Below are 24,603 nucleotides of genomic sequence, written 5' to 3' on the forward strand. Positions count from 1 at the left end.
CTTACTCTCACAGATATTGTGGAGCACACAGCAAGCAGTAATAACCAGTGGGAATATTGGTTTCACTGAGGTCTAACCGAGTCAGTAAACTGCGCCAGCGTGCTTTTAAATGTCCAAATGCACATTCTACCACCATTCTGCACTTGCTCAGCCTGTAGTTGAACAGCTCTTGACTTCTGTCCAGGCTGCCTGTGTACAGCTTCATGAGCCATGGCATTAAGGGGTAGGCTGGGTCCCCAAGGATAACTATAGGCATTTCAACATCCCCAACGGTTATTTTCTGGTCTGGGAATAAAGTCCCTTCCTGCAGCTTTTGAAACAGTCCAGAGTTCCTGAAGATGCGAGCATCATGTACCTTTCCTGGCCATCCCACGTTGATGTTGGTGAAACATCCCTTGTGATCCACCAGTGCTTGCAGCACTATTGAAAAGTACCCCTTGCGGTTTGTGTACTTGCTGGCTTGGTGCTCTGGTGCCAAGATAGGGGTATGGGTTCCATAGAATATCAGGGTTGGAAGGGACCTCAGGAGGTCATTTAGTCCAACCCCCTGCTCAAAGGAGGACCAATCCCCAACTAAATCATCCCAGCCAGGGCTTTGTCAAGCTTGACCTTAAAAACTTCTAAGGAAGGAGATTCCACCACCTCCCTAGGTAACGCATTCCAGTGCTTTACCATCCTCCTAGTGCAAAAGTTTTTCCTAATATCCAACCTAAACATCCCCCACTGCAACTTGAGACCATTACTCCTTGTTCTGTCATCAGCTACCACTGAGAACAGTCTAGATCCATCCTCTTTGGAACCCCCTTTCAGGTAGTTGAAAGCAGCTATCAAATCCCCCCCTCATTCTTCTCTTCCGCAGACTAAACAATCCCAGTTCCCTCAGCCTCTCCTCATAAGTCATGTCTTCCAGTCCCCTAATCATTTTTATTGCCCTCTGCTGGACTCTTTCCAATTTTTCCACATCCTTCTTGCAGTGTGGGGCCCAAAACTGGACACAGTACTCCAGATGAGGCCTCACTCAATGTTGAATAGAGAGGAACGATCACGTCCCTCGATCTGCTGGCAATGCCCCTACATATACATCCCAAAATGCCATTGACCTTCTTGGCAACAAGGGCACACTGTTGACTCATATCCAGCTTCTTGTTCACTGTAACCCGTAGGTCCTTTTCTTCAGAACTGCTGCCGAGCCATTCGGTCTCGAGTCTGTAGCGGTGCACGGGATTCTTCCATCCTAAGTGCAGGACTCTGCACTTGTTGAACCTCATCAGATTTCTTTTGGCCTAATCCTCTAATTTGTCTAGGGCCCCCTGTATCCTATCCCTTCCCTCCAGCGTATCTACCTCTCCTCCCAGTTTAGTGTCATCTCCAAACTTGCTGAGAGTGCAGTCCACACCACTCTCCAGATCATTTATGAAGATATTGAACAAAACCGGCCCCAGGACTGACCGTTGGGGCACTCCACTTGATACCGGCTGCCAACTAGACATGGAGCCATTGATCACTACCCATTGAGCCCGACAATCTAGCCAACTTTCTATCCACCTTATTGTCCATTCATCCAGCCCATACTACTTTAACTTGCTGGCAAGAATACTGTGGGAGACTGTGTCAAAAGCTTTGCTAAAGTCAAGGAACAACACGTCCACCGCTTTCCCCTCATCCACAGAGCCAGTTATCTCATCATAGAAGGCAATTAGATTAGTCAGGCATGACTTGCCCTTGGTGAATCCATGCTGACTGTTCCTGATCACTTTCCTCTCCTCCATCTATCGCCCCACCACAGTTAGGGAATCCCATTGCAGCAAAGCCATCCACTATGACCTGCACATTTCCCAGGGTCACTACCCTTGATATCAGCAGATCTTTGATTGCGTTGGCTACTTAAATCACAGCAGCCCCCACAGTAGATCTGCCAGCACCCAGGAGACATAAGGTGACAGTGAGCTGAGTGGGCTCCATGCTTGCTGTGGTATGGCGTCTGCACAGGTAACTCAGGAAAAAAGGTGCGAAATGATTGTCTGCCGTTGCTTTCAAAGAGGGAGGGAAGGAGGAAGGGCCTGATGACATGTACCCAGAACCACTCCCGACAATGTTTTTTGCCCCATCAGGCATTGGGATCTCTACTCAGAATTCCAGTGGGCAGCAGAGACTGCGGGAACTGTGGGATAGCTATCCACAGTGCAACACTCCGGAAGTCAACGCTTGCCTCGGTGCTGTGGAAGCACTCCGCTGAGTTAGTGCACTTAATGCTCTTAGAGCATTTTGTGTGGGGACAGACAGAATCGACTATCTAAAAATGATTTCTAAAAAAAGACTTCTATAAATTCAACCTAATTTCATAGTGTAGACATACCCTTAGGCAATCCAGCCTATCTCTGTTACTTATTCAGTACAAAACATTTTCTCATTCTTTGTCTACTCTAATTTAAAATATTTGAAGTGAAGGTGCCTTTATTTCATCCCTCTGGAGACAATCACAGTTTAACAGATCTCATTGTTAACAATATTTCCCCACTATTCAGTTTAAATTAATTTTTCTTAAATTCATCTGATTACTTCTACTACAGATGTACCTTTTGAACCTCTCTCTGAATAGTTCTCTTCTTTTTTGATGTTTACAGCCTTCAAATACTTTTATCTGAGGTGTGTTTTCTCTCCTCACCCATTCCCAAATCATCATTTAGTTCAATATAAAAGCCGTATAGAATCTAAGTATTACTTATTCTTCATCGTATGAGATGAATGGACTTATTTAGACTGAGGTATGAAATTTCTTAGTAAAGGCTCAATCCTGTAGGATAAATGCTTAACTTCAAGCATGTGATTTTTATGGGACAAATCACATGCCTAAAGTTAAGCACATACATAAGAGGTTTGCAGGATCCAAGCGGGAGTGGCCAGAACCTTACAAGACTGAGCTCTTGTAAGCGATCATTTTTTCCATAAAGAATGCTGAAAACAGCAGAGTATATGGTATAACCAAGAAATATTTTACATTTTCAAAGTACTGCACAAACATGACCTTATCTTCATGACACCATTTTACAGGAAAATGAGACACAGATTTTGGCCTACACAGATTTTCAAATGTGTATATGTAAAATTTGGCTTCTAAATATGGACACGGGAGCTTAACGTTGGGCATGTAGTTTTGAAAATGTTGGCTAAAGTGACTTTCTCAAGGGGCTTGATTCAAAGAAATGGGAAATCTTCCTGAAACAATCTTTCCTTTGACATCAACAGGAGTTGGACTGGGCCCAAAGCAAGTCAGTGGACACTCCAGATGTGAAATCTTGTTCCCATTGAAGTCAGTGACAAAACTCCCTTCAATGGATCCAGGATTTCACTACAAGATTAGACTCAGGAGTTCCTGTTTCCAGACCCAAGACTTATCCCTACACCATGCCGGCACTCATAAAAGGCCCTATCCTGCTTTCACTGACATCAGTTCAGGTTTTGCTATTGACTTTAGTGAGAGCAGGTGTGGACCCAATACATTAACTTCTAATGACTGCCTCACAGCTAAAATGCACATTTGGGGGATTTTAATTTCAGGCTTTTCTAACTGCAGCTTCAAATATTAACCAACTGACTGACAACCTGGTGTGTAACACTTGGCATTCTTGTCTTTATGTGGGAGGATGACCTTGCCACGGGCCGTTTTCCCACATGTAGTTCATTTCAGCCATAGGTTAGCTGGTTTAAAATGTATTTAGTGTGTGGAAAGGAGGCATTTTACAATTAGGAATGGATCTATTTATCTGCCTTTTACAGCGCCAAGAACCAGAAGCTCTCCTGGCCATGTGTAATAATAATGGAAATGACTAATGGCAGTGTCTTTTACCCTGAGATTGAGGGCACAAATTTACACATCTAAAATAACTATATTTCAAGCTTTACATCTAGCACAACAGTACAGTAAAACAATCCATTGTTTCTTAAAGTAGTGAAAATGGATGACGGGGATAGAAAAAAGAAATGAGAGAGAAAATGAGGAATAAGGGGAAGATATTTTATAAATCTTAATCCCCTCTTCTCTCCTTGCTTTCCCCTTCCTTCCCTATCCCCCTTTTCTGTAAGTAACTGTCATATTAATACTTAAGACTAATTTTATTTTCTATCACTCCCACTCTCCATCAATCTTCCCTTGCTGTGTGTATGCAGATAGGTAGCAGCTACATGGATGCAGGTTTAAAGAAATGGAACTCAGTCCCTCCGGCTGAAGTTAAAGAGGGACTCGGAGAGGAACTTCTTGAAATGGAAATAGGAAATTAGAGGTGGTTGTAGCTCTCCAGGTCCAACTGCATCGGCAGTGTTTTGGCTCCTCACATGGCTGCAGGTGGTGTTTACTGTAGATATTACAGTACCACCAGCTTGCTCTGTTAATTGAAATCACCAGCTCTCTCCCCTGGTGAGCTGTGAAACTGACTCTCTCATATTCTTGCCCTTTTTTTTTTTTTAACTGAAGGCACCAGCTAGCAGCCTTGTGTGTCTGAGGGAATGAGCAATGGAGATCTTTCCAGTGGGCTTCAGCTTTCCAAAAGAACAGCTTGAGGGACTAGATCTTTCACGGCTCAGTCATTACTTCATCAAACTTTAATAATGTTCAAAATCCACCAAGTCCAAGACTAGACTCTCTCCAAACCCTCTTATGCCCCTTGCCTCACAGAAACCAACCAGGAAGCAGCAAACATGCCTGCTCCCAGCCTGATACGCTATCCCTACAATGAGGATTTCAATGACCATTTTCAGTTCTTTCTCATCACTCAATAAGCTGAATGCTGATGTTTAAGGAATTCTTAACAAATAAAGTCTACCAGGTGAATTGCCTCACATCTGTCCGTCCATCCATCTATCCATCCCTCCATCCACCCAAAAATCACACAAACAGGGAAACCATTTAATGTCAGGTTTCCAGTCACCTCATAAACCGCATGAGTAAGAAGAACCCTGCACTGAATTATTGGATTGATTCCTCAGCTGTGTGGCAGCAGTGCTCAGGATACCTGAAAGCCACAAAGGTGGTGCTCAGCTGCTTGTCTTATCTGAATGTGAAGGACACCTTTCACACCAGGCAAGACATTTTTCAGATACTTTATTTGCATATGTTCCACTCAAAGCAGGTTAAGTTTAAAATTTTGAATGTGGATTTAAGATTGACTTTCAGTGAAACTTAGGCTCCTATATCACTTAAGAACTTTTGAAAATTTAACCCTGTCCTACAACACTTTACTCAAGCAAATAATGTTTACACATGCAAATAATCCCATTGATTTCAAAGGGCCTGTTTAGGTGAGTAAGTACTATTAATGGTTTGCATGACTGGATTTTCAATCCTCACTGAAGACTTGTACATTTGACAAGTTTAAAGGAATTTGGTTTAGATACAACAAAGTTTTATATAGCTTGAAAATTGCAATTGTGTAATGGAAGAAGTTTGTTTTCCTTAACTTTCAAAATGCACTCTGAAGTATGAGACTCCAGATTCTGCCTAAAAGGTAATTTTCATGATATACTTATGCAAGACTAAGGGGTGGTTTGAACCTGAGGTTCCTTTAGTTTTATATACAAGAGCAAGTTTATACACACTCTTAAGATTTGGAAACTTATATTCAAGTTGAACACTGTTCCACACCCATTTTTTTGCAATGATAATCTTTCTAGACTTATACAGCACTTATACAGTCTACAACATTTGAAAGGTAATGATACAACAATTCAAATGATATAATAGATTAAGTATTTAATAGAGTAAGTGTATCCTGGAAATGACTACATTATAGTTAAAAGAGAAAGTTACTAATGAAGAGGTTTGGTCCATGGGGCCTCGAGAATGGGGCCATGTTGGTCTTGAATACCCCAGATCTTACCTGGTTTTAAAAGCTAAGCAGGACTCTCCCTGATTAACATTTGATTGTGAAATGGCTGAACCAAAAGCTTGGATCTGAACAAACTTCCACTTGAGGTTGCTCAAATCCAGATCTGAATTGTATAGGTTGGGCCCATCTGTGTATGGAAAGTTTGTATATGGAATCTAGCATTCAGCTTCTAAATAGGTGGCCTGACTTAAATCTCAAAAGAGCTGAACATTCAATAACTCCAGTTGCCTTTCAATGATTAAAGTCTTTTTGTGGCTAAATGAGTTGATTCTATCAGTCTGATATATAAATGGATTGAGCCTCATTTCTCTACTAATAGCCAGGATATGGAAAATAATTAATCATTATGGCACATGCGTGCCATATCATAAGCAAGAAGAAAGTTATTGAAAATACATATTTTTCTGTGTCCATGGTATAACAGCAGAACCAAACTTGGCTTCATCAGGTCCTTCAAGATGGTCACTAATCCTCAAGAAAGTGCCTTAAGACAAAGCTATTGCTGCTCAAATACTAATGTTTGAGAAAATAAATACTGTGATGAAGAATTTTGGGTGACTTACCTCAATGACTCCAGAGCATCACTGACAGCATCAGAGAAATTGGAGTCTGTTGGGACACTGAAATATGGTCGACAAAAACTAGGTCTGACACCAAGGATTTCAACCTCGCAGCCTAAAAAGACAAGACAAATATTGTATGTTTTGTTTTCGATTATAAGTGACAAGCACTGGGGAGCATGGGAAGGTGAACGTTTCTTGTATTTCTGGCCATATCTGCTGGAGATTTTGAAGACTGTCAGAGCCAAAATGACATCTGTCATTCATTTCACATTCTTAATTAATGAAAGATGGCACAGCATTTGTATGTATGGAGAGTATTTGATGGAGGTCCTCTGTAATCCATTAATTTTATCCTTTTCCTCTTCTAAAAGGGCCATGTTGGTATGACCTTCCCTGATTCCTGTGTGGCATGTCTTCGCCATTTAGACCACCAAGTTGGCTCCTTTTGTAACAGTTTTCAAGAATACAATCACTTTCCTTCATTCCCAAGTATCCAGTGTAACAGAGGTCTAGATTATTATTCCTAAAGTAGATTTTCCAATTAAACACAACACCTACCATAAAAATACCCTCCATAAAATACATTTTAACATATGAGACTGGAACTGAACTGTTAGATCTCATTCTTAGCGGTTCTTAGTAAAACTGTTTAAGTCAATTAATTCTCTTAGTAACCTGCAGCCTTTCCTAGCAAAATACAATGTGTTTTGTGGCACAGCAACTTCTGGCAACATATCCTGCAGGAGAACATGGGCTTTTAATGCAGGAGAACAAGTTTTTTTATGTCTGATTACTGCACTACTGGGTGACATTAATATTTATAACTGTATAGCTCAGCAACACAAAATTCATGCAATTTAGCTTTAAACACCCAGGAACCCTCAAATCACAGTAATATACACTTCCTGGGATATTCCCAGGACACAGAGAGAGAGAGAGAGAGCTTTTACAAAATGGCTTCATGGCATAGAATCATAGGACTGGAAGGAACCTTGAGAGGTCATCTAGTCCAGTCCCCTGCACTCAGGCAGGACTAAGTATTATCTAGCCCATCCCTAACAGGTATTTGTCGAACCTGCTCTTAAAAATCTCCAATGATGGTGATTCCACAACCTCCCTAGGCAATTTATTCCAGTGCTTAACCACCCCGACAGTTTTTCCTAATGTCCAATCTAAACCTCCCTTGCTGGAATTTAAACCGATTGCTTCTTGTCCTAGCCTCAGAGGTTAAGAACAATTCTTCTCCCTCCTCCTTGTAACAACCGTTTCTGTACTTGAAAACAGTTACCATGTCCCCTCTCAGTCTTCTCTTCTCCAGACTAATATGTAGTAAAATATTTTGAGGTGTTGCTAGGTCAACAAGAGAGATTTTTTTTTCTACCCTAAAGTGGTGTTATCAGCTCTCTGAAACTGTCACAATTTGGGCCACTTTGCTAAACCTTTGGGATTAAAGAACTATGCTTTAAGCAATGCTGGGAGCTAGATTCTGTTGGAGGAGGAAATAAGGTTACACAACACCATAGATGCTGAGTTTTTAATCTGCCGGGGGGGGCTCCAACCAGGGCCCGCCCCCACTCCATCCCTTCCCCCAAGGCCCCACCCCACCCTGCCTTTTTTCCACTCCTGCTCCGCCCCCTCCCTGCCTCTTCTCTGCCCCGCCCTTTCCACACCCAGTCCTCCCCTGAGCAGACTGCGCCCTCCCTCCTCCCCTCCAGCACCTCTTGATACCATGAAACAGCTGATCCGTAGCAGGCAGTAGGTGCTGGGAGGAAGAGGGAGGCACTGATTGGTGGGGCCTGCTGGTGGCCAGGAGGCACTGGGCAGATGGGGAGGCTCTGGTAGAGTGGCTGCTGGTGGGTGCTCAGCACTCACCATTTTTTCCCCGGGGGTGCTCCAGCCCCAGTGCACCCATGGAGTCAACACCTATGCACAGCGCTGTTTTATGTTGCTGTGATGCTGAGCCAGCGAGGGTTGTGTAACCAGCAGGCTATGTGACCTGAAAACAACCCTTAAGGATCCTTAATATTAGAAGAATATTGAAATGGTAAAAAGGCCCATTCCTTATCGATAGATAGTAAAACCATATTAAATAGGTGAGAATCCTTGAAATGTAGGCCTGTACTGTTAGAGAATTAAGAATAGACACTATTTGTATTTGTCTGTGTTTATCTGTATCTTGTAGGTAAACTTGTAGGTGCTAATTATCTTATAAATACTAAACTTCTGTTCCTGTCTATACTATTTCATTACTGTGTTCTATTGCTTCAAAAATCGAAATGGGATATTATTATTTAGATGGGACTTGAGGTGTAATAATATTATTGTCTTCATTCCTCTTTGAAATTTTTAGTAGACTACATGTGAATTGTTTTGTTAATTGCTTTATGCTAATGAATACAACAATACACATTACCTATTCTTCAGCCAAGGAAGCCCTGCTGTGACCACAGCTTGTTTCAGCTGTAAAGGAAGTCAGGCCTGATCCTGTTTTATCTCAGATCCACTTAACTTTATCAGGGAAAATCTAAGTCGCAAGACTAAGGTTTCCAGATCTACTCTGGATTATCCCTGCAGATTGGTGAAATCTAATTATAGAATAAACCACCAGTTTTGGGGATCATCTGCCCTATTCTTTTCAGTTTGCCCTGGTTAAGCAATCTGAGTGTGGCCTCTCCAGCGACCACAGTCACAATTGCTTAATAGGACTCTCAAAAAAAGCCATTTGTCAGTTTTCTGCATCTCAACCTTGTTGAGCTCATATTGCCAACTCACAATGCAAGGAAAAATAAAAAATACCCAAATAAAGCAGGCTATACTGACACATTGATGCTTCTCCATAGCTGCAGATATGAATCCTTTGGCACTGCGGCCCGCATACAAGTACATACAAGGTTGTTACAAGGAAGAGAGAGAAAAATTGTTCTCCTTTATCTCTGAGGATAGGACAAGAAGCAATGGCCTTAAATTGCAGCAAGGGAGGTTTAGGTTGGACATTAGGAAAAACCTTCTAACTGTCAGGGTGGTTAAGCACTGGAATACCTTGCTTAGGGAGGTTGTGGAATCTCCACCACTGGAGATTTTTAAGAACAGGTTAGACAAACACCTGTCAGGGATGGTCTAGATAATACTTAGTCCTGCCACGAGTGCAGGGGACTGGACTAGATGACCTCTTGAGGGCCCTTTCAGACCTATAATTCTATGATATCACTTCAAGATCAGTATACTGAATTTAATACTTTGACATATTGTGATCTATCTACTCAGACCAAGATTTCCAAAAGTGGTTGCCTAAAGTTAGTCTCCTAAATTCTTATTTAAGTGCATATGTAAAGAAGCTGAAAAGTGCTCAGCCCCTAGCAGCTCCCACTGAACTCAAATGATATTGGTTAGTGCTCACATTTTGAAAATCAAGCAACTCATTTACATGCTTCAGTATGGATTTAAAAGCCTAGTTTTAAACAACCACTCTTGAAAAAATTGGCCTTAATCTAAGGCATTTCTGATGCACTCCTCACTGTAGTGTATTTATCACATGGAATTATGAACATTTCACTGACCCATATGAGTTGAATGCATGGCCATCAACCAAGTAAATGTGCTGTGTGGCCACCATATGCCTCATTGTACACTTATTTAGAATTGATGAGTGGCAAAATCCATACAACTGGCTGTAGATTCAATCTCTGTTTTAAATAGCCTTCCATAGCAGTAGCACAGAGATGTGCTGCAGGAAGTCTGGGTAGTCAATAAAGCTGGACAAAATTTTTTGACTGAAACATTTTTTCAGCAAAAAAATGCAGATCAGTGACCCCAAAATCTTTTTCAAGTTCATGTTAGTTTTGCCAAATTAATCCTCTTGAACCTCCCCCACTCCCTCCCCCGCCCCCAAAAAACACAAACATTTTAGTTAGACATTATGTAAATGAAACACTTTGATTTTTTTTCTGTTTAAAACTACTTTTTTGGTTCACAATTTCCTAGAATTTAATGTAAATCATTCAAGATGGCTACAAAGGCTCAAAATCTAAGTAGAACTTTGTTCTTTCCCCAGTTCTTTGAAATTGCCAAGCAAGCAAAAAAATCAGTATTTGCCCGGCCGTCATAGTAAGTCCCTGCTGCTGTTTGGCCCTGTGTTACTTAGGTGGTTTTAAGGCTGCTGGCCTATAGTAAATAGAGTAATTAAAAGTTTGGCTTAGCAGTCTACACACTTCCAAGACGAGGGCTGAATCCCTTTACTCTTTATTAGCAAGAGCTTTTTTCTCCATTTTTGTCTATTCTACCTGTAACTGGATTTAATGTATACATAAATATTGGGCCCATAATACAGCCACTAAGCATATTCACATAGCAATTAAAATACTGAATGCTACATGTAACTGAGATTAACAGTGAACAGCCCCCATTATTATCCATGCCAAAACATTAATAGAAGACACCCAATTCCTATCTAACCCAACCTCAAGCAAATGCTTGAGCAAACAAGGGAGTCTCACCTCATGCACTGAAGGCTGACAAACTTGAACTCTGGCTCACCAAGGGACAGAATGAATTCTAGAGCTCACAGTGCTTCACTGAAAGCTTCTTGCCTCCAGTAGATACTGGCGGAAGAGCACTGGGCTGCAGCTGATCTCAAATATCATGATGGAGCATAGCATCTCTCTATGTTTGGGCATGTGTTATTAGTGTTATACAGAGACAGGCCTGAACTGGAACTTTTGATCCAACTTCTCCTCTGCACCTTGCATTTAGGAGAAGTCTGGATCCAAAACCAGACCAGAATTTTGTGGTTTGGCCCTATCTCTGTAATGAGCCTGATCTAGAACTACAGATCCAAACAGGCTCAAATTTGGATCAGATATACTTCTGAGTGTTTTAAGTAGGATGACTAATTATGCATAAAAATATAATCAATTTGATTAATTTAGCCTCTTTTTCTGTTCACATATTGTCTTCAGGCAGGTTGCAGTTTTCTCAAATGTAGTTTTTCAGAGTTATTTTCTAAACTTTTGTTTATAGTATTAACCTCCTTGGGCTGAGGGTAACTTAGTTGCTCAGATATCTCTCTCTCTTAGCTGTTTCTAGACTGCCAAGTGATCAGCATGATATGGTAGTTACAGATAGAAATAATTTCTGGTACTACTTCTTGGTCTGTATGTGGGCAGTTCATTGAGAGTATTAAATATTTGAAATTCAGGCTTCTTCGATGAGATACCAAAGTCACATGATATGTATTTATTCCCTCTTTCTTGAACATAATTTAAAATCAGGCTGCTTCTTACAAAATCATAATTTTCTTGCTATGAACATTCAGTAATAATTACTTAAAATTCACTGTGTCAGCGATCATAACTCCTGGTAAATTTGTTCACTATATCATCAATGAAAAGCAAACATAAGACGTGTGCAAAACTAGGTAAAGTGACTGTGTTTTAAAATTCAACTGATTGTGAAAAAATGTTTTTGCATTGTATGCACAGCTCTAATATCAGATATTTTTGTTGCACCATTTTGCACAGCACTGACCTATTTTATTGTTTTAAAATACTAAACTTCTGGGATTGGGGCAGGAATGAGGACCCCTTTCACAATGATATAGATTCCGTTCTGCATCTTTCTTTATTTGACACAGAGACTTGAACCTCTGTCATTTCTAACTTGAATTTCTAAATATTTATTTAACAGTTGGGCTTTAAGTGTCATAACACAAAGTTCTGAAAACATTCCAGGCCTGCACAAAGGTCTGGAACATATCTTATTTAAATGAAAAATGGTGTTTTTTGTTTTGTTTTTTCTCTTTTTCACATTTAAAATAGAGGCCTCTATACTTAAAGGAAACCTGGCTATATAGTTGAAAAATTGGGCAGCTACAGGGTTATTGGTTAAAGTCCACCTTATAACTCACTGAGAAAAGAAGAAAGAGAACTTTAATCCTTTTACTGCCGTGCTTCTGTTACAGCTAAAATGCAATAGCAATCCTCCGAACCCCATGGTCCACTGGAACATCAGTGCTTCAAAGTGAATTAGTGAGTACATAGGGCCATACATTTCACTTCAGATACAGTACAATTTGCTGTACATTACTTAGCAGCAAATCGTTTAAAGGATAACTGATATTTCACCCATGGATAAAGACTGTGAGAACGGAAACTGCTTCATAAATTATGTTTGCTCATCCCTGAAACAGGCCTCTTTGTGCAGTGATTAGGAAGGAGCAAATGTTCCATAAAACCAAATGCTTAGAACACTGATGTTTTAACACAGACAGCACTTAGGAACTATTGGTGGGGATACTTTTGCTTTTATGTTTCCACTCAGATAAACTCTGCCTGCATTTTAGCTTTGTTATGTTTTGCATCTCACAGATAAAGTGATAGATAATTATTCACAACAGAGGCCTTTCCTGCTTTCTATGTTCTTAATTACTAACTTTTTAGATTAGCTTCTCTTGAACACCGAACTTCATACATAACTTCAGCATCCTCCCTTTCATATTTCCATATGTTTTAGACCCCAAATTCATGTCTCAAAACCGTCTGATTCTTATGAGGAAAGTGTAGTCCCACTTGTTAGCTAGATGGCACTTGTTTTGTGTATGAATGTCTGTTTGGATTAATCTTTATTATTGATCAGAAGGCAAATTGTACCTCCCAGCACCAAGCACAATGAATCTGGCCTACCTCTCTGTGACTGTTAGAGCATCCCAAATTCTTCCTGATGAGAACCTGCAACAAATTTCCAAGTTGCCCCATATTATACGCAAACAAAAATCAAATGTTGGGAGGTCACACAATCCTGAGTGTAAAAACTGTATGGAACGTGCACCCTTAGTAGTTTTATACCATCACTTCTGGTTTGCCGCCTTTCTGTATCTGTCTGTCCCGACCCTTCTTTCTTCTTTCTGGATAATTCACCTTACGGAAAAATCTTGTAGAAATTAATAGAGAATTATACCTTTTTAATAGGGCTGTCTATTAATCTCAGTTAACTCATACAATTAACTCAACAAAGTTAATTGCAATTAAAAAAACTAATCATGCTGTTAAACAATAAAATACTAATTGAAATTTATTAAATAGTTTTGAATGTTTTTCTACATTTTCAAATATATTGATTTCATTTACAACACAGAACACAGTGTCCAGTGCTCACTTTATATTATTTTTTATTACAAATATTTGCACTGTAAAAATGATAGACAAAAGAAATAGTATTTTTCAATTCCCCTCATACAAGTACAGTAGTGCAATCTCTTTATTGTGATAGCGTAATTTACAAATGTAGATTTTTTTCTGTTGTTTAACTGCACTCAAAAGCAAAACAATGTCAAACTTTAGAGCCTACAAGTCCACTCAGTCCCACTTCTTGTTCAGCCAATCGCTAAGACAAACAAGTTTGTTTACATTTGTTGGGGACACTGGGCACTACACTAGGTAACTCGGGAGGGTGGAAGAACACAAGTGTCGAGGAAGCCCTCCTGCTCTAGGCCTGGATAAACCAAGGCCCCTTTGCTCCTTGAACCCTCTGTGATCCTGCATAACTCTGAGGAAGCTAGCACACAAACAGACAGGTTTGCACACGGCTCGCCAGCTAAGGCCAGCTTCGGCCTGGAAAACCGATAGATAAGGCAGAAATGTTTAGCAAAAACCAGTAACAAATAGGACCATATAAGGCAAGGCTCGGGCAATGCTACTGAGGAAGAACACAACTGGCTGCTTTAGCTGATTGGCTACGGTATTGTACGGGGCAACAGGTAATTGGTTGCATAAGCTTGTGTAATGAAGTAGGCAAAGGTATAAAATGTATACTGGAATCTGCTGCACTGCTGCAGGATTTGAGACAGCTCAGTCTCCCTGTGCCCTATTTGGAGCTCCAAATAAATCTCTCTGCTTCTCCACCCCGTTGTGGTCATTGGCGCGACGCACACCGGGCAATGAACCCAGCTGTTGCTTGCCTCGGGCAGTCTGTGCCGGCAACACATTTACGGGAGATACTGCTGCCTCCTTCTTATTTACAATGTCACCTGAAAGTGAGAACAGGCGTTCACATGGCACTTTTGTAGCCAGCATTGTAAGGTATTTACCTGCCAGATATGCTAAATATTTGTATGCCCCTTCCATGCTTCGGCCACCGTTCCAGAGAACATGCTTCCATGCTGATGATGCTTGTTTAAAAAAAAAATGTGTTAATTAAATTTGTGACTGAACTCCTGGAGGGAGAACTGTATGTCTCCTGTTCTGTTTTACCCTCCTTCTGCCATATATTTCATGTTATAGCAATCTTGGATGATGACCCAGCACATGTTCGTTTTAAGAACACTTTCACAGCAGATTTGACAAAATGAAAAGAAGGTACCAACGTGAGGTTTCTAAAAATAGCTATAGCACTCGACCCAAGGTTTAAGAATCTGAAGTGCCTTCCAAAATCTGAGAGGGACAAGGTTTGGAGCATGCTTTCAGAAGTCTTAAAAGAACAACACTCAGATGCGGAAACTATAGAACCTGAACCAACAAGAAAGAAAATCAACTTTCTGCTGGTGGCATCTGACTTAGATGATCAAGGGTGCAAGTAGGGTGGTACCCTCCAATACGCAGTACCGGCAAGAGATTTTTAGCGGGTATGGGGTACCAGAAAGACTTGGGGCTAGCCACCCCCTCTGGAAGGGGGGAGGGGTCTGCACTCTGCTCCTTAAAGGAGCAGAACACGGCTAGGGAGAACATTCATTCTTTATATGGCTTTATCCACACAATACATATGCTAATAAGCTTAAACAAAGGCTTTGTTTAAGTTTGTTAGCATATGTATTGTGCTGTTACATTGGTCAGGAGTCCTCAAGTGGTGGGGACAAAAGGTGTTTAAACAGTGTTTTTGATTCTGTTTCTCCCCATTGGTCTGAATTATCCATGACATCCATACTGCATCACATCAAGTCCAAATCATTATTGGAATGTCTCTGCTTGCACTGACCAGACGATGTTTGGATTCTGTCAGCCCAGTTCTGATGGGAATCAGCTGTTGTCCCCAGTCTACACAGAATTCTTCTTTGCAGTCAAACTAGTCTAACATGCATTTTATTAACTGGAAGTGGAGCAGCAAAAAAAGAAAACAAATGCCTCATTTTCCAGCTTTGTGTGTGAGAGAACTATAAGTGAAGATTATAATACCGGACACTGACAACCTTAAACCAGCCAGCTGCCTCAGGAATCTGCCAAGAACTTTGCTGAAAATATGTTCCTCATCTTAGCAGTGGAGCTAAGGCTTATCACACATCTGCCCACTTTTATTCAAATGAAGCTCCTTCTGATCTGACAGCTCAGGCATTGTCAGTTTCATCCAGAACAATTTACAAACTTGGAACCTAATCCTGTAAACCCTTAATCATTTGATCAGTCCCATTGAAGACAATGGGACTGTCTGCATGACTATGGACCACTTTTGTGGGCTGGTAAAAGTTTCAAGAGTCTGTTCCTATAAAGGAAGTTGAATCCGCCATTGAAATGCAATGTTTGGGTGCAATATTATAAAGTAGTTTAGGATACAGTTCTATTTAAAATTTGTCTTTTAATAATTCATAAGTATGCTGAAATGGCTCCTCATCCAACTCCCATATTCCATATAAACAGACTGAATACTACATATTTTGGGGGAAAGTGAATAGACAAGCATGTTGATGTTTATATATACAAAGGGGGGTATCAGAGGGGATGGGGAGAGTGTGGGGGCCCTGGGCTGGGGGTGGGGATGGGAGGAGTCACATGGAGGGTCACATGGGGAGGTCATGTGCCCCGCCGTATGTCCCTCCCATGCGTGCAGTACTGGCAAGAAATGATTTTTACTTGCACCACTGCAGATGATGAAAATGAACATGTGTTGGTCCACAGTGCTTTGGATCATTATTGAGCAGAAACTGTGCTAGGCATCATGTCCTCTGGAATGGTAGTTGAAGCATGAAGGGACATATGAATCTTTAGCGCAACTGGCACCTAAATATCTTGCGACGCCGGCTACAACAATGCCATGTGAACGCCTGTTCTCACTTTCAGGTGACCTTGTAAACAAGAAGCAGGCAGCATTATCTCCTGTCAATGTAACCAAACTTGTCTGTCTGAGCGATTGGCTGAAGTAGGACTGAGTGGACTTGTAGGCTCTAAAGTTTGACATTGTTTTATTTTTGAGTGCAATTATTTTTTGTACATAATTCTACATTTGTAGTTTATCTTTCATGATAAAGAAGCACTACAGTACCTGTATTAGGTGAATTGAAAAATACTATTTCTTTTGTTTTTTACAGTGCAAATATTTGTAAAGAAAAATAATAATATAAAGTGAGCACTGTACACTTTGTATTCTTTGTTGTAGTTGAAATCAATATATTAGAAAATGTAGAAAACATCCAAAAATCTTTAAAGAAATGGTATTCTATTATTGTTTAACAATGCGATTAATCATGATTAATTTTTTAATCGCATGATTAATTGTGATTAATTTTTAATTGCTTGGCAGCCCTAATTTTTAATGTTAACAGCTCCATAGAATTTAAAAGCGCATTCTATACCCTGCTAAGGAATTCTATAAAATGGTTCAAAAAATCTCATTCTTTATTATATTCTATTGTATTTGGAGTGAATTCTATAGAACCCTATTACTTTTCTATAGAATCCTATTAGCTGAAGGGTCACCTTGTCCCCTCCATTAAAGCAGATGTTTCCATTGGGACTATTCACATGCTTACAATTAAGCATCTGCTTAAGTGCTTTGCCATAATAACTCCAGCTAAGATGCCTGCTGTAAGGGCTATAGATAATGGAAATCTGGCAATCCTAATCTGAGAGTGAAATCCTGGCACTACTGAAGTCAATACAAAACTCCCCATGATTTCAATGGGGACAGGATTTCATTCACAGTACCTAGCAGCAGGTGCCACAGGTAATACACATCAGTAGATGCACTAACAACTCTCCAGCAGGCAGCACGATCAATGGAAAAAAGTAGGTATATGCCAAAATCCATTAGTTTTCTGCTGGGCACACTATATATGTCCCCCATACTCATCTCTTCCTCAGAGAACTTTACTCAAAAACAACCACGCGCTCACCATAGAGTGAAAGAGATGGTAGAGGTCTCCCTTAGGGAAAAGTCCTGTGGCATGCAATAGCAAACAATAGGATTTCTATAGGGTTTTTTAACCTTCCTATAGAATTTAAGAGAATTATATCCATGCTATAAAATTCTATAGGAGGTTTAAAAAAATAAAAGCCTTTAAAAATTATTAAATTCTATAGGTTTTAGAGCAATTTCTATCGATGACTATTACATTTCTACAGAAGCTTATTGGTTTCATATCTGTTAAATTCCACAGTGCATTTCCATAAAAATAGGCTTTGGTTTTGGGTGCTCAGAAAGTAGGCATGCTGCTGGTAGCAAGTATTTGTGTAATTGGGCCCATGGAGCAATGTTTCAATACAAAGTCTCCTGCTTTATTCAGTAACATAGCAATGATTTGGCTAATTTCTCTGACTGTAAGCGTGTGGAACATAAACCATCTTGTGTTGCCATTTCTGTCTGTTCCTGTGAGCTGTTGTCCTTTCTCTTGAATGTTGTTATGCAGCATTGTGCTAGGAGGACGTGACTGGGCACATGTGTGGTGTAAGGGGATGAGATGAAGTGGCAGGGAGCCTGAACAATTGGGTCAGCTTCTTCTGCTGTGCCCACCGATCCTGGAGATTTCCAACTCTGTGATTCTGATATGTGACCCTCTAGTCAATTATATGTATATAAAAGTATGTTAATGCAATGCTTGGACTACAGTGTTAAAATGACAAAAAGTCAAGAAGTGAAAAGCTAAGTGCCTTGCATATGTGTATTTGTAACTTGTCCATGGTGCATATATGTAACATTTCCATCTGATAGAGATGATGTTTGCAGTGGTGTTGTAGCTGTGTAGGTCCCAGGATATGAGACACACAATGTGGGGGAGGTAATATCTTTTATTAGACCAACTTCCGTTGGGGGAAGAGACAAGCTTTTGAGCTTCACAGCGCTCTTCTTCAGGTCTGGAAAAGATAACCTGAGTGTCAATGCTGGGAGACCATGAAAAGTGCTTGTTCTTACTCTATACACCACATGTGTTTCTTAGCCAGACTGAGCATTTCCTATTAAAAGTAAAGGTTCAGTTATTGCCTGTCATTTTTGTAAGCTAAAGCTTTAATAAATAGTTATTTTAATATAATCTATAGCATGTGCATATTTCAATCAAAATTCTTAAAAAATTAAATAGAATTGCCATGTGTGAGTGTTAAAAAACATACTTGCAATTGTTGTTTCTATTTCATACCTGCAAGATATTCGAGAATCATCCTACATAGCTGTCCATAATTTTTAAACATGCAACATTAGATGGTGGTTTTGAGGAACTGCATTTAGAGATACTAACCAGGCCAGTAATACATATTAACTTTCTTCTTTGCTTTCGTCATGGTGACCCACAAAGGCTCCGATCCATTCCACCAAAGAGGTAACAGGCTCTCTCTATTCACACCAATGTCAAAAGATGTATTTGTACTTGGGTCCCACATGTAGTTTCCAGTCATCTGATGGACTTCACAGTGGCGACCTAAAAAGGAAAAGAGTGTGTTTAGCTTCCACTCTTATCACTTATCTGTCACTTTCTATTTCCAAAGTACTGGAAAAACAATAGCTAATGAATCCTCACAATGCCCTGGTGAATTAGGCAAGATAATAATTATTCTTCCCATTTTACAGATGGGTAAATCGAGGCAGAGAGGTTAAAACTCTTGAAAATGATGGCTTCTAATGCTGGGTGCCTCAGTTTTTGGGTCCCTAACATTTATACACATAGGGCCTGGGCTTTCAGAGATACTGTGAACCAGCAGCTCCCTTTGACCTTATTTGGAGCTATGGATATTCAACCTTTCTGAAAATCTAATCCTAGTGATCAGGGACACTGAGGCTTCTTTACATTGAGGGCCTTTTACATTTACCCATTTTAAGGCTCCCTTACACTGCCAGAACGGAGTAAAGGGGCCTAAGTATAAATGAGAATGAGGTTCTACAGTTGGGCACATAAAGTCGAGGCATCCACAATTAGAAGCCAGTTTAAAAATATCTGGCCCCACGACTTACCTAAGGCAACGTGGTCAGTCAGCAGCGGAGCCAGGATTAAAACTCAAGAGCTTTCTTCCAGTTGGGATTGATTCCAATCCCAAACTCAGTCCTCTAAACCATGGTACCCCGTTCCTGGATCATCTCTGTCCTCATGTCTATAATGTACCCCCTGCACTACTTAGCCCAGACAAACCACTCACTGTGGCTTTAGCAAACATGGATGCCAGATTTTGACTAGTTTGAGTCCTTCTGAAGTTGAGACCTCTGCCAAGTCTGAGACCTTTTTAAAGACACACGCAGTCCAAATTCCCCAGAATGCAAGGTGAAGGCAGTGAAGCGGTTTGAGAACCGCAGATCATTAAAGTATTATTTAAAAAATAAAAATAAACAAAGGGCAGTTTGTGGAAAATTATATTTTCCCTGTGTTTGCTCTTGTGTGCAGAATCAGTGACATTCTCTCCAGTACAATATTTAAAGCATCATGGTTTGTTCAACTGTTTAGAATAAGGTCTACAGCTGGAAAAACAAAAAAGACAACCTCAGGCCTGGTCTATGCTGCGGGGGGAGAATCGATCTAAGATACTCAACTTCAGCTATGAGAATAGCGTAGCTGAAGTCAACGTATCTTAGATCGACTTAGAATCACTTACTTCGCGTCCTCGCAGCGCGGGATCGATGGCCACCGCTCCCCCGTCGACTCTGATTCCGCCTCTCGCCCTGGTGGAGTTCCAGAGTCGACAGCAGAGCGATCGGGGATCAATTTATTGCGTCTACACTAGACACGATAAATCGATCTCCGATAGATTGATCACTACCCGCCAATCCAGCGGGTAGTGTAAATGTGGCCTCAGTGACAGTAAGAAGAAAGGCTTCAAGTTTGGTATTTATTCTCCAATACAGGGCTGCATTCTGCCACCCTTACTCAGCCTGAGTAGTGCCTTGCTATATAAACAGCTCTGATAAGCTCACTGGGACTACTCTGGTAGCAAGGTACTACTCAGCGTGCACAAAGATAGCAGAATCAGAACCATTATTATATATTCCATAAGAGTAAACAGTGCTTTACCAACATAGGGGAAGAATGGGTCCCTGCCTTGGCTCAAAAGCCCTTGCAATCTAATTGAGAGAGAGAGAGAGAGAGAGAGATAATATGATACAGACCATAGGTGCTGGAACTATGAGTGCTGGGGGAGCTGCTGCACCCTCTGGCTTGAAGTGGTTTCCATCATATTCAGGGTTTACAGTTTGGTTCAATGGCTTTTAGCACCCCCACTATACAAATTGCTCCAGCACCCTAATATAGACATACGAATAGGCACGGTGAGCCCTGAAAAGGGGAAAGAGTGGGAGCCACATTTTTACAGGGGTCTCAGTCCAGCTTTCTGTCTTCCTAGCCACAATCTTAGAGGTCATTTTGAAAAATTTGGCACCTGAAGACTAACTGGAAGAAGTGAGTTTTAAGAGAGAATTTGAGGGAGGTTGCTTGGTGTGTGATTGGCCAGAAGCTGTTTTGATGTTAAGAATAGTTTTTTGGTTCCTGGGAGATTTTTCAATGTCCATGTTTATCTACAGATAATGGTTGAGTTTACACTTCTCTTGTGTCTTGCAAAGTTACCCTTTGCAGCAATACTGAATGAGACTCTTAACACCTATTGACAGTAATATGTAATTTTTCCATTATTAATTATATTGACACCTCAGTTGATGCCAGCACTGATATTAAAAATCATGTTTACTGCATATATAATTCTCTGCTTAGACCTAAATTGTAGCCACACCAAGGTCAAAGGAGCATATGAAATACTGGTGTTAAATCTGTACAGAGCGATACAGTTACATAGGGCCCTTATGAATGTGGCTTGCACTTCAGTGGAATGATGTCATGGAGCCTGCACTTCTGTTTGTCCTACACATCTCTCCTGTATTTGCTGGGTGTTTGTAATATTTGCACACGGAGGAGACTCACAGATATTAAAGTCAGAAGGGACCATTATGATCATCTAGTCTGACCTCCTGCACAATGCAGGCCACAGAATCTCACCCACCCACTCCTGCAATAAACCTTTCACCTATGTCTGAGCTATTGAAGTCCTCAAATCATGGTTTAAAGACTTCAAGGAGCAGAGAATCCTCCAGCAAGTGACCCGTGCCCCATGCTACAGAGGAAGGTGAAAACCCCCCAGCGCCTCTTCCAATCTGCCCTGGAGGAAAATTCCTTCCCGACAATGGGGCCCACGTCCTTATTACACATGCATATCCACCGGAAGCTTTGTGCACCTTTAAGACAAACTGCCTTGTACGAAGACTGCCAGTTACAGCCTCAGTTCCATGGAAGTCAGGAGATGAAGTTGGCTTTCAGTTGATTTCTAACATATAAGATGCAGTGAGATGTTCAGAACCCTTTAACACAGAAAATACATTCCTTGCACATGATTAACAAGACACATGTTTCGACAAAATCCCTCCCAATGGGGAAGTGTTGCTTGATGGATGGTGCAAAAGCAAAGCAAAAATAATGGGATTTAACAGTCACAGAGATGTTCAAATCAGCATCCCTTCACCTGAAGTCTTTATGACACAGTTTGACGAGCATCCACTGGAGAGCAGTTTACAGTGTTTTGCCAGACAAGCTCAGTATCGGTTTTGACAGAAGTTTGTTGTAAATTTAACATACAACAAAAGAAACTAGTTTCATCTATTTCTTGATGGGGTCTGTAATTTCCATGCATTACCAGAAGATAGCATCGTGTACTTTAAGAGTTAATCATGAGCTTGGCTTTTTTAAAAGGCAATGTTCAAGATTAAGTTGCTCTGAAAGTTCATGATTTACGCAGCTTAAAAAAACAACTGATGTACGTGTGAGACACTTTCATCATTAGCCTGTGAGTCAGAGAGATGGCGAGGACCAAGATAACAGGTTTTGATTATTGTGAGAACAAGTGTAGCAGTTTCAACTAAAATAACCTCAACATTATTTTTAAAATGAGATCTTTTTTGAGTGGAGGACTTCATTTTATTTGAGTATATATGGTCTTGAGAAGGGTTTTTTAATCACTTTCTCGGCTATACATTGATTGAATTAATGACACAAGCTATTTCTCCCCCAACCTGAACCCTGCACTTCTCCCCCACCCCTACCCCGCCCCAAGTGGAAAAGTAGCATGTGGTTTATTTTTAATTTTAAGAATTTTTTAATTTCAAAAAATTCCTCTTTTGAAGAAATACCTGCTGGAACTCCCAAACGGTTGCACACCCAGCGTGATACAGAATAGTTGCACTGCAGTGTCTTGTCTCTGGAAGAGTTATTCTGGGACTAGCAACACAGGCACAGCCATGGAATGGGCTTAGTCCGGTGAGCTGCTGCATGAAGTGGCAATATTTCAATAGCATTTCAATATTTCAATAGCATTTCAAAGTGTCATAGCTGTGACATGAGGCACCCCTGGATGAATGCTTTGTTCCACATACATCCAGTAGTGTGCAACTGGTTAAATGATTTATGGCATCCTTCCATTCTATCCCCTTTTAATGCACCTTTTGCCCGACCTCTGACCTCTCCTGCTGTGCATAGAGCCAAAGTACTGTTGCCTTTCTTATGGCCTGAGTGGTCAGCCCATCTTTAGAGCTCGATGGGTTGTTTCCGTTAGGAACTGAAATTGATTATAGTCATTTCTTGGGTGTAATCCTGTTTATAAAGAATTTACACAAAGTCCTGTTTCTTAAATGTGGTAGGAACAGACAGGAGCTATTTTCTTTGCTCCTAATTCAAATTCAGCCCAAAAGAAGCTCTCTCTCTTGGCTTCCTCTCAGGGATCATCAGTGCTTCTATGGTGGTCTCCTGGCTGCTTTTCTGTTTTGAGCTTTCTCCTTCTGCCACACACACAGACATGCAGCTGCAATCCAATCTGTTCCCAGTCTCTGCATTTGCCTTCAGTTCTAGCCACTGGCCTTAAGGCTCAGCTTCTACTTCAACCATACCATGCTGATCTGTGACTTGGGCAGTGGATTCTATTGTTTCAGCGATCACTAAACCAGGTGGCATTTAATTGCTCCATTTAGGCTGAATGAAAGGCAGCTAACATGCCCATCAGCTTCACTGAGGTCTGTGATTGCCCATAGGTCAAAGACACACTTACTGCTATCTACAAACACCCTTCATTATAACAGTAGAAACGGCCTTTGTATGGGGAAACTATGCATAGGGTTGGGGGAAGAAATCCATCCCCTTCCCTGGTCTGTCTTCAACTCCCTTGTGGGACAGTGCAGAGTCTGCATGAAGTCCATCCCTGGTGCATACCAACCTCACTCTTTGTAGTAGAATAGTGTGGCAATTCTGACTCCTGAAGTTTGTGCCGCTGGGTGCTCATCCCCCTAAGTAAATTTTGTGCTTGTGAATGGTGCCAGCCTGAAAGCTCTAGAGTGTTAACACTTCTGTTTATCCACAGAACAGTCATAATACCGACAGCAGCAGCACAAGCTTCCTGATATCATTCCACCTCTGTGCTACCCTGCATAGGAGCAACCACTTCCGGGACTAGGAAGAGTAGTTCAGTCTCCAGGTCCATTCAGGCCTGGCCTGCAGTAGAAGCTTGTAGCCAGATTGTCTATTTGTGCCATTTGCAATCACTTTTTGTGTAATATAATCTCTTCACTGGGAACAGGACTGAGGCTACCAAAGAGACTTCATATAACAATGACCTTCAGCCTCCATGTATTTGGGTTGGATTTGAACCCATGACTTAGGGGTTTAAGGTTCAATATACTATTGCTGTCAGTTTATCCACCTGTCTAGTAGGTAGAATAATACTGTCCTAACGGTTGCTGTGAGGTTTAATTAATTGTTTGTTAAAGAGAGAACAGAGAATTATTCAGATCAGTGTGAAGCTCATATTGCTGTAGATTCAATTTATTTTCTTTTAATTGCAAGCTCAACAAGGCCATGGGACATCAGTTTTCATTCTCAAGGCTCCCATCACATTTTGCAAAGGAACTTTGTATTCTGAAAAATCTGCAGAATGAGCTGGACTCTGCAGAGT

The 24,603-nt window shown here is 40.8% G+C and overlaps 1 protein-coding gene across 2 annotated transcripts in view; it reads right to left on the bottom strand.

Moving 5' to 3' along the window:
* The window catches only part of ENPP6 (ectonucleotide pyrophosphatase/phosphodiesterase 6), a 74,021-nt gene that overhangs the window by 20,847 nt on the left and 28,571 nt on the right, over positions 1-24,603 (bottom strand). For both annotated transcript variants that reach the window (XM_048847913.2, XM_048847912.2), the window contains exons 2-3: positions 18,876-19,055; positions 6,446-6,557 (exon numbers count right to left, since the gene is read on the bottom strand). In XM_048847913.2, coding sequence (XP_048703870.1) covers positions 6,446-6,557; positions 18,876-19,032 — 269 coding nt within the window. In that variant the 5' untranslated portion in view covers positions 19,033-19,055. The remainder of the gene's footprint in view (positions 1-6,445; positions 6,558-18,875; positions 19,056-24,603) is intronic.

The sequence above is a fragment of the Caretta caretta genome, chromosome 4 (assembly GCF_965140235.1).
Source record: "Caretta caretta isolate rCarCar2 chromosome 4, rCarCar1.hap1, whole genome shotgun sequence".
Classification (NCBI taxonomy): Eukaryota; Metazoa; Chordata; order Testudines; family Cheloniidae; genus Caretta; species Caretta caretta.